Source organism: Anas acuta, chromosome Z (assembly GCF_963932015.1).
Source record: "Anas acuta chromosome Z, bAnaAcu1.1, whole genome shotgun sequence".
In the NCBI taxonomy this organism is placed as follows: Eukaryota; Metazoa; Chordata; class Aves; order Anseriformes; family Anatidae; genus Anas; species Anas acuta.
The window spans coordinates 17,388,413-17,402,327 of record NC_089017.1 but is presented as its reverse complement, the minus strand read 5'-3'; the positions used below and the strand labels follow the sequence as shown (position 1 = coordinate 17,402,327).

General features: G+C 37.4%; 1 protein-coding gene across 2 annotated transcripts in view; it reads right to left on the bottom strand.

Annotated features, from left to right (window-relative positions):
* Positions 1-7,680: 7,680 nt before the first annotated feature.
* Positions 7,681-13,915, bottom strand: part of RNF180 (ring finger protein 180) — an 85,637-nt gene continuing 79,402 nt past the window's right edge. Inside the window, exon 7 of one of the 2 annotated variants that reach the window (XM_068667056.1) lies at positions 7,681-10,950. In XM_068667056.1, the coding sequence (XP_068523157.1) occupies positions 10,748-10,950 (203 nt within the window). In that variant the 3' untranslated portion in view covers positions 7,681-10,747. The remainder of the gene's footprint in view (positions 10,951-13,915) is intronic. The other variant, XM_068667057.1, reaches the window with a different exon arrangement.

Below are 13,915 nucleotides of genomic sequence, written 5' to 3'. Positions count from 1 at the left end.
TATGTTATGAGTTTAGTATGATAAAATGTCTATAGCCATACCTTCTCCCTAGAAACCAGCATATATAAAATTACAATAATCTCATAAATATTAAATAATACTAATTCTTGGACAGTGTTTTTAGTTACATTTGACTCACAGAACTTACTCAAAGTAGCCTCAAAAAGCTTTTGCTGCCTTTCCAATACTGAAATGAGGTATTTTTCATAACTACAAACAACACTTGTTTCCTAGGAGCTGGATTCATGAAAGTCCAGGATTAAGAGGGCTCAAGGTATTGCTATACTCAGATTTTCAAGTTAGGTGTTTACCAAGGGTACTGAAATTCAAAGTAGGGCTGAGATTCCCTCTATCTAGAAGAGAGATTGGATCCAGAAGGATGTGATACACTACAGTCATATGCTGAATGGGCAGAAACAGCCTCCAAAATTTGAAAGGGGTATCTAAGCTTAGTATTTGCCACTTTTCCCCTTCTCACACATACTCCCAGCTAAAGCATGTATCTTAAACATAGAATTTCTGTGAAAGAGGAGCATAGAAATCCCATCTACTGGACTTAATAATGTATTTAAATACAGATATTAACATCTTTCTTTCATTTGAAAATAAAGCCTTGCTACAACCTCATGTACCTCCATAATCACTTAGTGGTTAGGGCATTTGGTCTGGACAAGGGAAGCTTTGGTTCCAGAAGGATGTGTTTAAATCCTTTTGCTTGAAGTATTCTGGCCAATAAACTGTAGAAAAAAAGAATACCACAATCAGTGATAACTACATATAGCAGATATTGCTGTTAGGGGAGTTAGGTGCCAACGACCTTGGAGGATCAAAGTCTAATTCATTCTGCATTACAGTTCCTTCTGGGGAATAAAGGAGGAGTATTTGGATAGCTGCAGCCACTGAATTCATGCTTTTTGTAGCAGTCACCTGAAGTCTGTTCTGGCAGTGCATGGTCAGTTTGCAATGTCATGTGATGATGCTCCCTGCCATCTGTATGATTTCCTAATGCCATGTGGCATGTTGGCTCCAGCATAGAGCCAGCTATGCTGGCTGTCATCCCTGTGAGGATTCTGGTGCTGAAAGAGGAGTGGAGCACAAGTATCTGGTGCAGTATGGCAGTTGCAGTGCTAGAAAAAAGGATTAACAAGCGATAGGATTTGTCCATAGCAGCAGGTTAAATACAAGGGCTGTTGACAACTTTTATTACTGAATCAGGGCTTAATCCTTTCATTTGGAAGACTTTATTTTCTAGGACTTGACATTTTCTTACTCAGCTTCTTGATTTTAGGTGCACTCTGATTCCTGTTACCGTGCCTTATCTTCCAGGAAGAGACATACAGGAATTGTTGCATCTGAAGATTTAAAAAACAAAACAAAACAAAAGCAACAATTCCCTTCATTATGTTTGAAATAATGCTACCCTGCTTTTGAAATCTACCCACTGCTAATCTCCAAAAAAGCGAGTCATTTCAATACATTTAAAATGAATTTTTGTATTCAATTACTATCTCAATTGCACTGTCTTTCTAAAATAATGCAGTGTTATGCTTATTACGTTTTTCAAAGAGACAGCTCAACAGTACTTACAAACATTCTTTTGTACAAAAAAAAAAAAAAAAGAATTTTATGGCTGCTATGATCACATTGCTGATCATTGATGATAATGATAATGGAAAGGTTTCTCAACACTGGATTGCTTTGCAGTATTTGATAAAAAGCCTAGATGTGAAATGAACTAATCTTTGCAGTGAGTAAAAAAAAAATCAATCAATCAAACAAAATGAGAAATCACACTGTAATTTATATTTTGTTGCTCAAAGTAACATACTGTCTACTCCATTTGAAGGTTTAGACATTTTCTCCTCTTTCTGCTGAGGGTACTTGGCTAAGCAATATGTGGAGGAATGCTGTCAGTGGAAATCTTCCAGAAATCTCCTCCTTATCATCATCAAAAAAACCTGAAAAACTTTTAATATTAGCAGTATATGCTACAACAGTTATTTATTTATTTATTTATAAAAGGTTGTAGTTAATAAATGCATAGCATGTGTAATTAGCTGTACTTTGACTTAAGTTATGATAATAATCATAACTAGTTACAGTTCCCCAAATATGTTAATTTGAATTTGATATCATCTTGTGCTTATAAAAGTGCCTTTCACTTAAGAAGCTCCAAATGCTTGCATGTTGAGCAATATCACCACTAAAATCCTCATAGGAGATTCTGAAGAACTTGTTTTTAGAGATTCAAAATAATGAGAAGTCACTTTAAAAATCAGGGCATTGAAATAATAGACATTGAATATCAGAATAATAGGTAAGGAAAGTGGAGGGTATAGGAATTTATGCTATTGTTACCATTATGCTATATTTCTATCTTAAACAGAATTAAGTAACTGTACATGTACAGCTTCTTAATTTAATGGCATCATGATAGTTTTTGTAGTTCAGGATTTAAGTTATTTCTCAGAGGACAAACAAGAATCTGTGAGTATTAACTCCTAGGTGAATATAATGCAGATTTATCAGACTATTTTTTAGGACGTGCTGTTGTTTTTAATGAAAAAATGAATTATGTTCATGTGCAATATCTGTGCTCTTAAAGACTTACAAGTAATTATTAACTTCTATGTTTATTTAACTCACAAGTCTTTAGAATGATAAAAAGTGGGGTACACTTTTTGAAGATGGAACTAGATAGGGCTATAAATTGCCTGTAACATTAACTTCTTGCAAACATTTTCTACTTGATAAGATATAAAAGAAAATTAACATATTTTTCCTCCCCTGAAGTCTAATTCAAATTATTTTAGAACTAGTTTAACTTCTGACAGATGAAATGCATACATTAGCTAGCTAGAGCCATCTGCAAGGCAAACACATTCTTACCTCACATGTTTCTAATTGGAACGTGTTGTCTTTCAGACACCATCAGATGCCATACTATGACTGGTAATGTATTCTGGAATCATGTACATCCCAAAGGATTTATAATCATCAAGGATTAAGGACAGTCTTTTTTGAGTTTATTATTTTCACACTTGGATTGCAAGTCTAAACACTATTTCTTGAGTAGCAACCTAATTATTCAAGGAGTTAGTATCCTCCAAACAGGGATTATTTTAGGCAGACTAAGATTACACAGGATTCTTTCTTTATTTTTTTTTTTTCCCACTTATTCATTGAGCAGGATCATTAGATAGATTTTTATGTCAATATCTAGTATCCTTTACTTTGTACTAATGTGGTGTGGCTACATGCAAATTTTCCTTCTGCTCAGTTTAAATTCCATTCTCCATCTCAGAAACAGTAGAGTACATTTCACCATTAACATTTTAATATTCATTTTTTTTTATGACAGAGTAAAAAGAATTTTATATAATTAATTTTTAATACTTGTATCAATATCAAATGACTTATGATCTTTTTATTGATGGCATTTGCTCTTTCTGCTTCATCCTCTTGATTGAGGATAAAAGATTGCATGTGCAATATATTTTAAGTGTTTGCCTGATTATATTTTAATGCCTTACCAGAAATGTAGAAAAAATTCATCTGAAGAAAATGTTTGATGGAAAATGAAATATGACCATTCTTAAGTTAAAATGGTATCTAGTAAAGAGTTGTAATATAATTACTTCAGTTTTCTCATCCTTAAACCAAGCTGCAATCTTAAGCCATCACTAATACTGGGTATCACTGGGTAGCAGCTATCACTGCTATACCATTGCATTGCTCTCATTGATTCTGTTGGAATCTATATGTATATCGATATTGAAGTTTATGATAAATAGGTGTATTTAAGGTTTATCAGGCTTACAAAGGTGATCTTTAGTTTTTCTGCTTCAGATTTCTTTTAAAAGAAGGCCTTATGTTGAGAATGCCAAATTAAATCACCCAGAACTGGAATTTTTTTACCTGTAAAAAGTCAGATTTTAGACTTTAACAAACAATAACAAAAAAGTCAGTTTAAATGATAAATTCTGAATATCTATTTCCGACAGTAAGATGATACTGGAATAGTATGACTTGATTTCTTTTGATTCTTTCCTTGTTACTTGTCTGAACTTTACCCTTAGAGAACTGCAGCAGCTACAGATTTCAGTAATTATGTGAAGAAAGATGATCCCTGAAAGTTTGAACTGGTACACAAACAGAGATTGATCATATTGACTCAAGATATGAGCAAGAGAAAAAAAAATACCACAAGTTATTACAGCCAGAGAATTAAAGGTACAGAAAACAACAGAAATGGACTTAAATGTGTGCCAAATTCTTCCAGCATCATATGTTCTACCCAGAACTGTTTCATTGATCTGTCCATTTTTTGAAGGACACAGTGCCGGTCCTCAACCTTACGTAATAACTTCACAGAATTATTCATGTATGAGATTCTCCACTATTTTCACCATCTTCATGGCCTGTTTTTGGACTCTCTCCAGTATGTCCCTGCCTCTCTTGCACTGGGAAGTTCAGAACTGGACAGAGTCCTCTAGGTGTGGCCTCACCAGAGCTGAGCTGAGGAGTAGGATCATCTTCCTTGAGTGGCTGGCAGCACTTCTCCTAATGCAGTCCACAAGACCATGAGCCTTCTTGCTGCAAGTGTGCACTGCTGGCATATGTTCAATGTAGTGTCCACCAGGATGACACCCAGGTCATTTTCTGCAGGGCTGCTTTCCACCTGCTCAGTCCCCAGAATGTATTGAAGCCAGGAGTTGTTTATCACCAGGTGCAGGACTTCCTTTAGGTGAGCTTCATGAGGTTCCTATTGGCCCATTTTTTCTAGTCTGTCCAGGTCCTTCTAGACAGCAGCATGACCCTTTGACATATCAGTCTCCCAGTTTTGTGTCATCAGCAAAATTGCTGAGGACATGTGCTGGCTCATTATCCAGATCATTACTGGAGATGATGAACAGGATAGGATCCAGTATTGACACTTGGGGTTCACTGATAGTTACTCATCTCTAGGTAGACTTTGTTCCACTGACCACAACCTCATGAGCCTGGCTGTTCAGCCAGTTTTCAGTCCACCTCATTGTCTATCAATACTGTCTTTCTTATTACTTTTTGCTAATGGCATGTCCAAGGAGAGCTTGTTATATCGCTCCACATCTAGCCCAGACCAATCCACAGCATGTCTTGCCTCCTTTCTCTCAGCATATGCTGTGCTATGGGGCTGAACACCAGCAGAATACTCTTGCTGTCCTACTTTCATTTTTTCCTGTATTCTGCTTCTCCCCATGTACAAAGCTGGAATTTTCCAGAAGGACATCTAAAACCTTTGTGGGCAATCTTCTCTTCTTGATCAAAGCCAAACCACAGGATATTTCTATTCAGCCTGCTGTGTCTTCTGTGAGGATATGAGACATAACCATGTAAGTAGGATCTGTTGTTTAAATCAAGAAATGTCTCCTGCTACATCTGCTACCCCTGCCAGTGCATGGTGATGCTGCTGTCATGAAGGCAGAAGTGAAACAGGAGCATCTCCATGTCGTGGTCATAGAATTTTACTTAGGAAACAGCAGCCTTCTCACTCTGAAGGCAAAGTACTGCATTTAGGCTCTTTCTATCTTACGTTCATCCTACCCACTGTGCATTAGCGAAAGCCATCTGGTCATCTAACATAACTGGTACATCCTTACAGGAATATCTTAGCAATGCTAAGGTGAGTTCTGTTTTTTGCACCCACTGTAGCACCAGGAAAATAGCAAATGTGTAATTTCAGTCTTCTTTCCCTCTCTAACCTTTCCCTCTTACAGGGATTCACGTACTAATTTCACGTACTAATTTCTATATTATAAAGTAGTTGGAGTTGTCAAGGACAAAAGATGTTGAATATAAATTCACAAAAGCAGTGCTATGCAATGAGACCAGTACTTGTCATGATAGCTACAATAGTTACTCTTTCTCCCAGAGACTCATGTTACCAGTGCTACTTTTCTCTAAAAACAACAAAATAAACCTAAACTCTGCTTCTTTGTCATGCTTTTTGATATCAGAATCAATAACTGTGGTGTAGTGGGTTTATGTGGCAAGATTTTGGTAGCAGGGATCCATAGGAGTGGCTTCTGTGAGAAGAATCTAGAAGCTGCCCCATGTTAGATACGGGCCCCACTGCTGACCAGGGCCGAGCCAATAAGCGATGTTGTTTGTGCCTCTGTGAGAGAGTATTTAAGACATGGAAAACAAAACAAAACAAAACAAAACAGAACAAACAAACAAACAACAACAACAACAAAAACGCTGCTCCTCACAGCAGCTGGGAGAGTGAAAGGAGTGAGGAACAGCCTTGCAGGCACCAAGATCAGTAAAGAGGGAGGGGGAGAGGTGCTCCAGGTGCTGGAGCAGAAGTACCCTGCAGCCTGTAGTGAAGACCATGGTGAAGCAGGATGTCCCCCTGCAGCCCATGGAGTACCACAGTGGAGCAGAGTTCCACGCTGCAGCCCGTGGAGGAGACCACGGTGGAGCAGGTGGCCCTGCACCGATGGAGGCTGCAGCCTGTGGAGGACCCCTGCAGGAGCAGGTTCTGGGCCGGACCTGTAGCCCGTGGAGAGAAGCCCTTGCAGGAGCAGGTGACCTGGCAGGAGCTGTTTCCTGTGGGGGACCCAGGTTGGAGCTGTTTCCTCCTGATTGATGGACCCCATGGTACAGAGCCATATCTGGAGCAGTTCTGGAAGAGCTGCTGCCTGTGGGCAGCCCATGTCAGATCCGTTCATCAAGGACTGCATCCCATGGGAGGGACCTCACAGCACAGGGGATGAGAGTGACCGAGAAGGAGCAGCAGAGAGGAAGTACTATAGACTGACCATAACCCCCATTTCCCCATTCCCCTGCGCCGCTTGAGGGGAGGAGGTAGAAAGGGGTGGATGGGGGGAAGGTACTTTTGGTTTCTTTCCTTTGTTTCTCACTTCTCTAGCTTGTTAGTAAACAGGCAATAAATCTTGCTGTCTCCCTATTCTGAGTCTGTTTTGCCCGTCATGATAATTACTGCGTGATTTTCCCATCCTTATCTCAACCCTTGAGCTCTTTGCATCATATTTTTCTCCCCCTTTCCCTTTGAGGAGGGGGAGTGAGAGAGCAATTGTGGTGGAGCTCAGCTGCCCACCCGAGTAAAACCACCACACTGTGATAATACTGTTACTGACATACATAAATATTGTAGGTGTATATGCAGTGTGCTGGCAAAGGCTTACCTTAGATCTCAGCTTTTGTGGGAAGGTACATGGCTGTGAAAGGATCTGTTGTGCTTCACAGGTACTACTCCCTGTGCAGATACTGTGCAGAAATTTTTCAAAAAAGCTGTGGATGACCGGGCCTCTGGCAGAGCTACAAATATACCCACTGCTAGGCAAGAAACTCACACACTTCTGAGTGCGTACGCAGTGCCTTTGCCAGTCATAGGCAAATTTTTCAGTCTTGTCCTAGATTTATGCTGCCCTCAACAGTTAATCAGTCTGGACTAAGCACCAGCACTGAATCCTCTGCATTACCAGAATGTGTAAAGATCCGCACCTTGCCCCAAGATAATTTCTGACAAAACCTGACCATTCTCTGGAAAGTACTGAAACAAACAAACAAACAAAAAAGGCTGCTAGTATGAAAAGAGCTAATCATCATAAAGAAAGTTCAACAGACCCCAGCTGCACCCCAAATAGAACAGACAGCACAGCAAACCAGACATTCACTGAAAAAAATATTAAAATTTAATTCCACCAAGCAAAAGCTAGTACATGGCTGCAAAATATTACAAACAACACAAATTTTATTGCAAACATTTTAATACCATTGTAGATAAGAAAGACAAGATTGCAGAGCAGGATCTACTTGACCAGAAAATTGCTTACAGAAGACCTGCTCTTGCTCCTACAGATATCAACAACATTTTACAGGCGGACTTCAATGAAAACCAGGTTTGAACTTCTGAATTATTGTTGTCTTTTTACAAAAGGTATGTATCTCAAAAGAGCAGTAATAGACAAAAAAATGTACCTTCTTTCTATGCACCTTTTTTTTTTTTTTTTTTTGTCCTATGGAGGATGTCTCAAAGTTGCAACAGTCTTAACTATGAGCATTAACCCTTTAAAAGTAATTATCCCCTGGAATTAATAACAAACAATATGAAGTAAAACAGTATAGGCCAAGAAAGAGTTTGCTGATTAGGTCTTAAAGGTACTGCTACACAGTTAGAAATGTCATACAAAACTGTCACTCTATTAAATTTAGGAAAATGCAGCCACTCCGCAGTCATCAACTCTTGCTCGTACAAAAAAGGGCCAATATTACCTTGGATTTTTGACTCTTCTTGTTGCCTTTTTCAGAATAAATCCACGGTAACATGCTATTAAAAATTATATAAGTAACTCTTTCTTATATTATTAATTAGTATCTATATTATGTTTCTTATATCTCAATATATTTCAAAATATTTACTTAAGGATATTTCTTTAGGAGATATCCTGGTTAAATTATTTTAATTTAAAATATCACTGCAATTTCAGACTATGTCAGTTAAGTTAAAGTAATTTTTCATTACATCTCTTTATTCTAGTATATTCTGAGATCAAAAGGTAGAAGTAATTTTGGCTTAGTAGGTAAATCAGTCCCTCTCTTTGCTGAGATAGGCGCATGAAGTTCGTAAGATTAGAGACAAACCAAAAATGTGGGTAGAATCCCTGTCCTGGGATAGATGAGAAAACTTTTGAAAATTACTGATAACATTAAAGCATACAGACCTACACATTTGCATATAGCAAAAGAGGAGCCTATGACCAAGGAAAACCTAGCTTTTTAAAGGCTTGTTTATATCAATACAAAGGGGGAAGTTTACTGAGTGCTTTACTACAACCTTAAAGCATTTAAAATGGTATGCCTAATGCCACCAATAATAAAGCCAATCATTTTTAGGCAGAGATCAAACCTTAGGTTAAGATCAAACTAAGGGTACTGCAATTGTAGAAAATGTATTTCTGTGATGACCTTGTCTGCATGGTGATGTTTAATTTCAACTATTGCATCTTCTTAAGCTTGCATATAGTGCAGTTAGACTTGTAATTTTTAATTCTACACATATATTCTCAAAGATATAAAGAAATTATTTTATGCAGCCTGTAAGAAAACTAACTAAACAGTAGTAGCTGTTAAAGTTTCTGGTCCTGATCACTGTATAAACTATAAGAGACTGAGCATGACGGCCCTGCTCCAGCAAAGATGCATAAGCACTTGCTTAATGTTAAGCACACTGATAAAACCTCTGATTTCATTCCATTCCAACACATTTGGCAGATGGCACCTTCCATAACACATTTTTCCTTGTTCTCTGCTAGAACAGGGGAGTACACCACCTACTGAAAAAAACACAGGTCTCCCACACAACTCCTGATACCAAAGCAACAATATACATGCTTTTTAAGATCAAACTACAGTGTACTTTATAGATCATGCCCTCACAAATAAGAACTTTCTTGTACCTTCCTGAAAAGTAAGCCCTTTAACTACCTTGTACCATTCTTGGGCACTTGATTCCCACAATAGTTTATAATATCCTCCCTGTAATTTAATAGATGCTTTTTCACTTCCATTTGAAAATATTGTGTAAAGCAGCAAGTACAGAATGACTGCTGAACTTGATGTAGCTTGTACTGAAAAACAGCAATCTTTACATGGAATAGCTATAAAGTGCTTTATAATTCTTTTACATGAAAGGTGCAAATAAATACTGTGTCCTCTTACATGGTCTCCTTGGAGACACATAGTACTGATGAGCCCACACTTAAAGAGTATCCTGAAATTGTTACAGTCATTTAATAATGATTCAATCACACCTAGATTGAATTACAACTGGAGAATGCTCCATTTCTATTATTTCCCTATTATTTACAGGGCATCACAGTTAGCAGACCTGCTGCTTGCCCTCAGTAACTGTCTTGCTTGAGCCATATGCACTCATCTGAATGGATACAAAAGGTACAGTGCTACTCTGGGAATCTGCGCAAAAAAGGTCCCTTTAATGTTCAGTAGTAGGGTTTGTTAGTCAATTTCTTCTGATTGCCATTTGCTGAAAAGATGAATTGTCAGCATGTGGTGCTGTATCATTTCTCTTTTTGGTTAATAGGCTCGAAATTTCAGGCACTGAGTACATCACATCCCCACAGCAGAAAGCTGACAGTTCCATCAATTGTCAAAACTTTCTAGAATTTGGATTATGCCAGTGAAATTGCTCCCGTAAATATCTATATAATATATGGTGCAGCACTGCAGTGCTTATCCCCAACAGATCTGACTATAAAAGGCATTTTTTTTAATATATACAATGAATTGAAGCACCAATGAGTGAGAAGACTTATGCTTACAAAGTGTGTCAATATAGAGTCAACCCCAAAAATGACTCTATGGATCATATTCTGTTATAGTACACAGAACTCTTCTAAGAATAAAAAGTACTGAATAATCCTACGGAGTAATTATTTTATACATTAGCAGTAAAATGCTGTTCCCACCAAAATCAAAGCAAAGCTCCCACTGAATGAAGAATGATCTGGATTTCACATTATTTCTGGAACCAAACTTGACTACTTTGTCACACACAGCAGAAGTATCAAATAGCCTCACAGCATGCTTGATGCAGTCTATTACAGTTCTGAATGATAAAAATGCAACATTAAACAAACATTTTGCCTTCTTCATTTTTTTTTCTATTTATGTTATTGTGTTCACAATTGTTGTTTTCCTTAAATGTGATTTTTACAGACTAGAAAGGGAAAAAGAAATAACAAAGAAAACAGAACACAATAAATCCTATTACCCAATTGACTGAATAAATGTAGATTATCACCATGTCCATATCAAACCGCCATCCACGGCTGTCATCCTCAAAGTCCATGTAGTCCATTCTGTGAGCAGCATGTGGGAAATGCCTCCTTGTTACAGTATCTGAGTGTCTTCGAAAACCTGCTGAAAAATACACCATGAGATAAACATTGTTATAAAAGTAACTAGATTCAGTAAGACAAAAATACTCCTGACTGGGAGTATTTGTGACTCCTTCTCCCAATTATTTACAAATCAAATGGAAGCAGGAAATTTCACACCTCACTGCTAGGTTTTCTCACTTTGTTGGACAAGATGCTCCCCGTGGACTTGATTTTGAAAGATTTAAAAACTAACTCTTGTCTTCCATGTCTGACAAATAATATGTTTGTCTAGATTTGGTGCTCCCTACATTGTAAGGTAGCTCTATAGGCTTATCTCATCCAGATCTATAAACACCTCTCTTTTGGTGCCTTCTTTCACTGGATATGATTCAGTGATCTAGAAGTGAAATGCTTCAAACACTGTAATTCAACTTGAATGATTTTATATCTGGATTCCTTAAGTCTACTTTTGAGAATTCTTCAGGAATCTAGTCACATCCACATATGTACTCACACAGTTCAACAATCCAAATATATTAGAAATCAAAATTCTAGTATTTGAATTTATTTTCACAACACTCTTCAAAGAAATTCTGCTTGCTTTAGTACTAAGTCTCTGCATGATGAATACAAGAAAATGAGTTTTTACATTTCTGTTAGTGCCATAGTAAAAATATAGATGCAGATACAAATGCAACTTTTCAAGTACAATTAAAATCCCAATAAAACTCAATATACTTAATTAATCTAGACACACACACTTATAATTTTAAACTTTCCTGTTGTGAGACCAATCTATGCTAAGGAATCCTCATGAAGATCAACATCCAGCATGCCACTAGGAAACAAAATTCCTAATGATAAAATTTTAAGTAAATGAGTCATTTGATTTCATGTTTTTGAGTTAGATTTTGAGATACATGAGCTAAGTCATGTATAACTTTCTTTGTAACCTATACTATTTTTGTAAGCAATTATGATAACTCTACTGGCAGAACTAAAGCAGAGAGGACATCCTCAATGAAAAAATACAGGGACTGATATACCACAGCAGACCAATGGTATACTCCATCCAGCTTCTCTTTGTAACATGTAACAAATGACACAGAAAGGTGTAAAGAAACCTCTGTTCAACAGTTACACAACAATCTGATCTCATCTGCAAAAATCTAATTTGAAGAAAGTTGATTTTTATCCCCAAAATAAAAGGCTTGCTGTGTGCTCAAACAAGATTTCTGCGTAGTCACTCTTGGTTTTTAAAAAGGTTACTTGTGCCACACTTTCAAATATGCAAAGCTGAAATCATAGTTTGAATTCTGTAAAGCTCTTAATGTCAAAACTCTGAAGAATCAAGGGCTGGATGAGCAGAAAATATTAGTTGAACAGAAAATTCATTTCATCATTTAAAGCTTTTTATCTAATGTCTTTGAACTCTTTTGAACTTTACTAAAAATATGTTAAAAAAAAAAAAGGCAAGTCATGGTGGCCCATACATTTTGCAAGTTTCATTACTTTGTCTACAACGTCAATCACTGCAACTTTACTCAATGAAGGACTTTTCCATGTCTGATCATCTTTGTTGCATGTCTCCGTGAAAACCCTCAATTTCTCTCTGTCATTTTGTATATGTGTAATGAAATCTAAGCAGCTGAGTTAGAGACCTCCCAGTATTACACAGCCTCTGTGATACTCCAAGAACATCTTCATTGCAGGGCCCTGTCAAATGGTCATTTTTTTCCATTCCTCCTAACTTCCCTATGTGGTAAGAGAAATACTATTTAAGTGTATTACATGCATACACCAAGATAAGCTGCTCATGAGGTTAAAGAAGCCTTTAACCATCTGTGTGAGACATCAGTCGGTGGCACAGAAAAGAGTCTGGGATGTGAGTTGTGAAGGCTGAAGAACTGGCCCACCTGTAAAGGACAAGGAGGCAAGGCAGCTCCTGCTTTACTTGTTCTGTTTTCAGATTGCTCTCAATCATTATGACAGGTCTTTGCTGAGCTGCCCAAACTCTTCTCCTCTAAACAGATGTAATGGCTTTCAAAGTGAGTAGGGAGAGAGAAAATCTGTCTTCCCTTCACTGTACACCAGTGCCCAAGAGCATGCATCAGAATGCATTTCTGTTTTACCTACTACTGTGCTGCCTTCTAGTCCAGCTTAATCAAGCCTCCTTGAAGTTCCTCCGTCTTCTGTTTTGGCTAATATAAATAATTGTGTCTAATTCATGTTCATATGACAGTAATTCTCATTTCATAACCTCAGACCTTTTTCAAGATAATTGAGAAATCTATTTTAAAAATATGTTCTAATACAGATCTTTACTGGATTTTCACTATTTTTCTTTTCAGTAGTGGATACTGACTGTGTCTTTGTATTTTTTTTTCTGAATAAATATTTTGTACAGAACTTCAGCACAATTGTTTCGACACCCTTTATACAAGAGTACTTTATCGCCTTCCTATACTTTATAATACGGTTCATGACTGTTTTCAGCTCTGGATCCCCCAGCACAAGAAGAACATGGATATATTTGAACAAGTCCTGAGGGGAGCCATGAGGTTGATCAGGGGCTGGAGTATCTCTCCTACAAAGACAGGCTGAGAGAGATGGGGTTGTTCAACCTGGAGAAGAGAATGCTCTGGGGGGCATAGCAGTCTTCCAGTACCTCAGGGGAGTCTGCAGAAAAGCTGGGGAGGGACTCTGTCAGGGAGTTCAGGGCTTGGACAAGAAGTAATGGTCTTAAACATCAGGATCCCTCTAGTTTCATTATTTTGGAGACTGTACATGAAATATTCATATTAGGGAAGGGAGTGATGATGTTTTATGATGATTTTCAGTGACTGCAGGTAGACTAAGATTTACCTCACACCTAAATATGCTATCCTGATTCTTGAAAAATGGTTAAAAAGTGGGATTTAATTACTAAGAGTACATTTAATTACTAAGAATACAACACCACTGAAACTTATGCATGTGTGAAAGCTAAAGATTTGCTTAAAGAG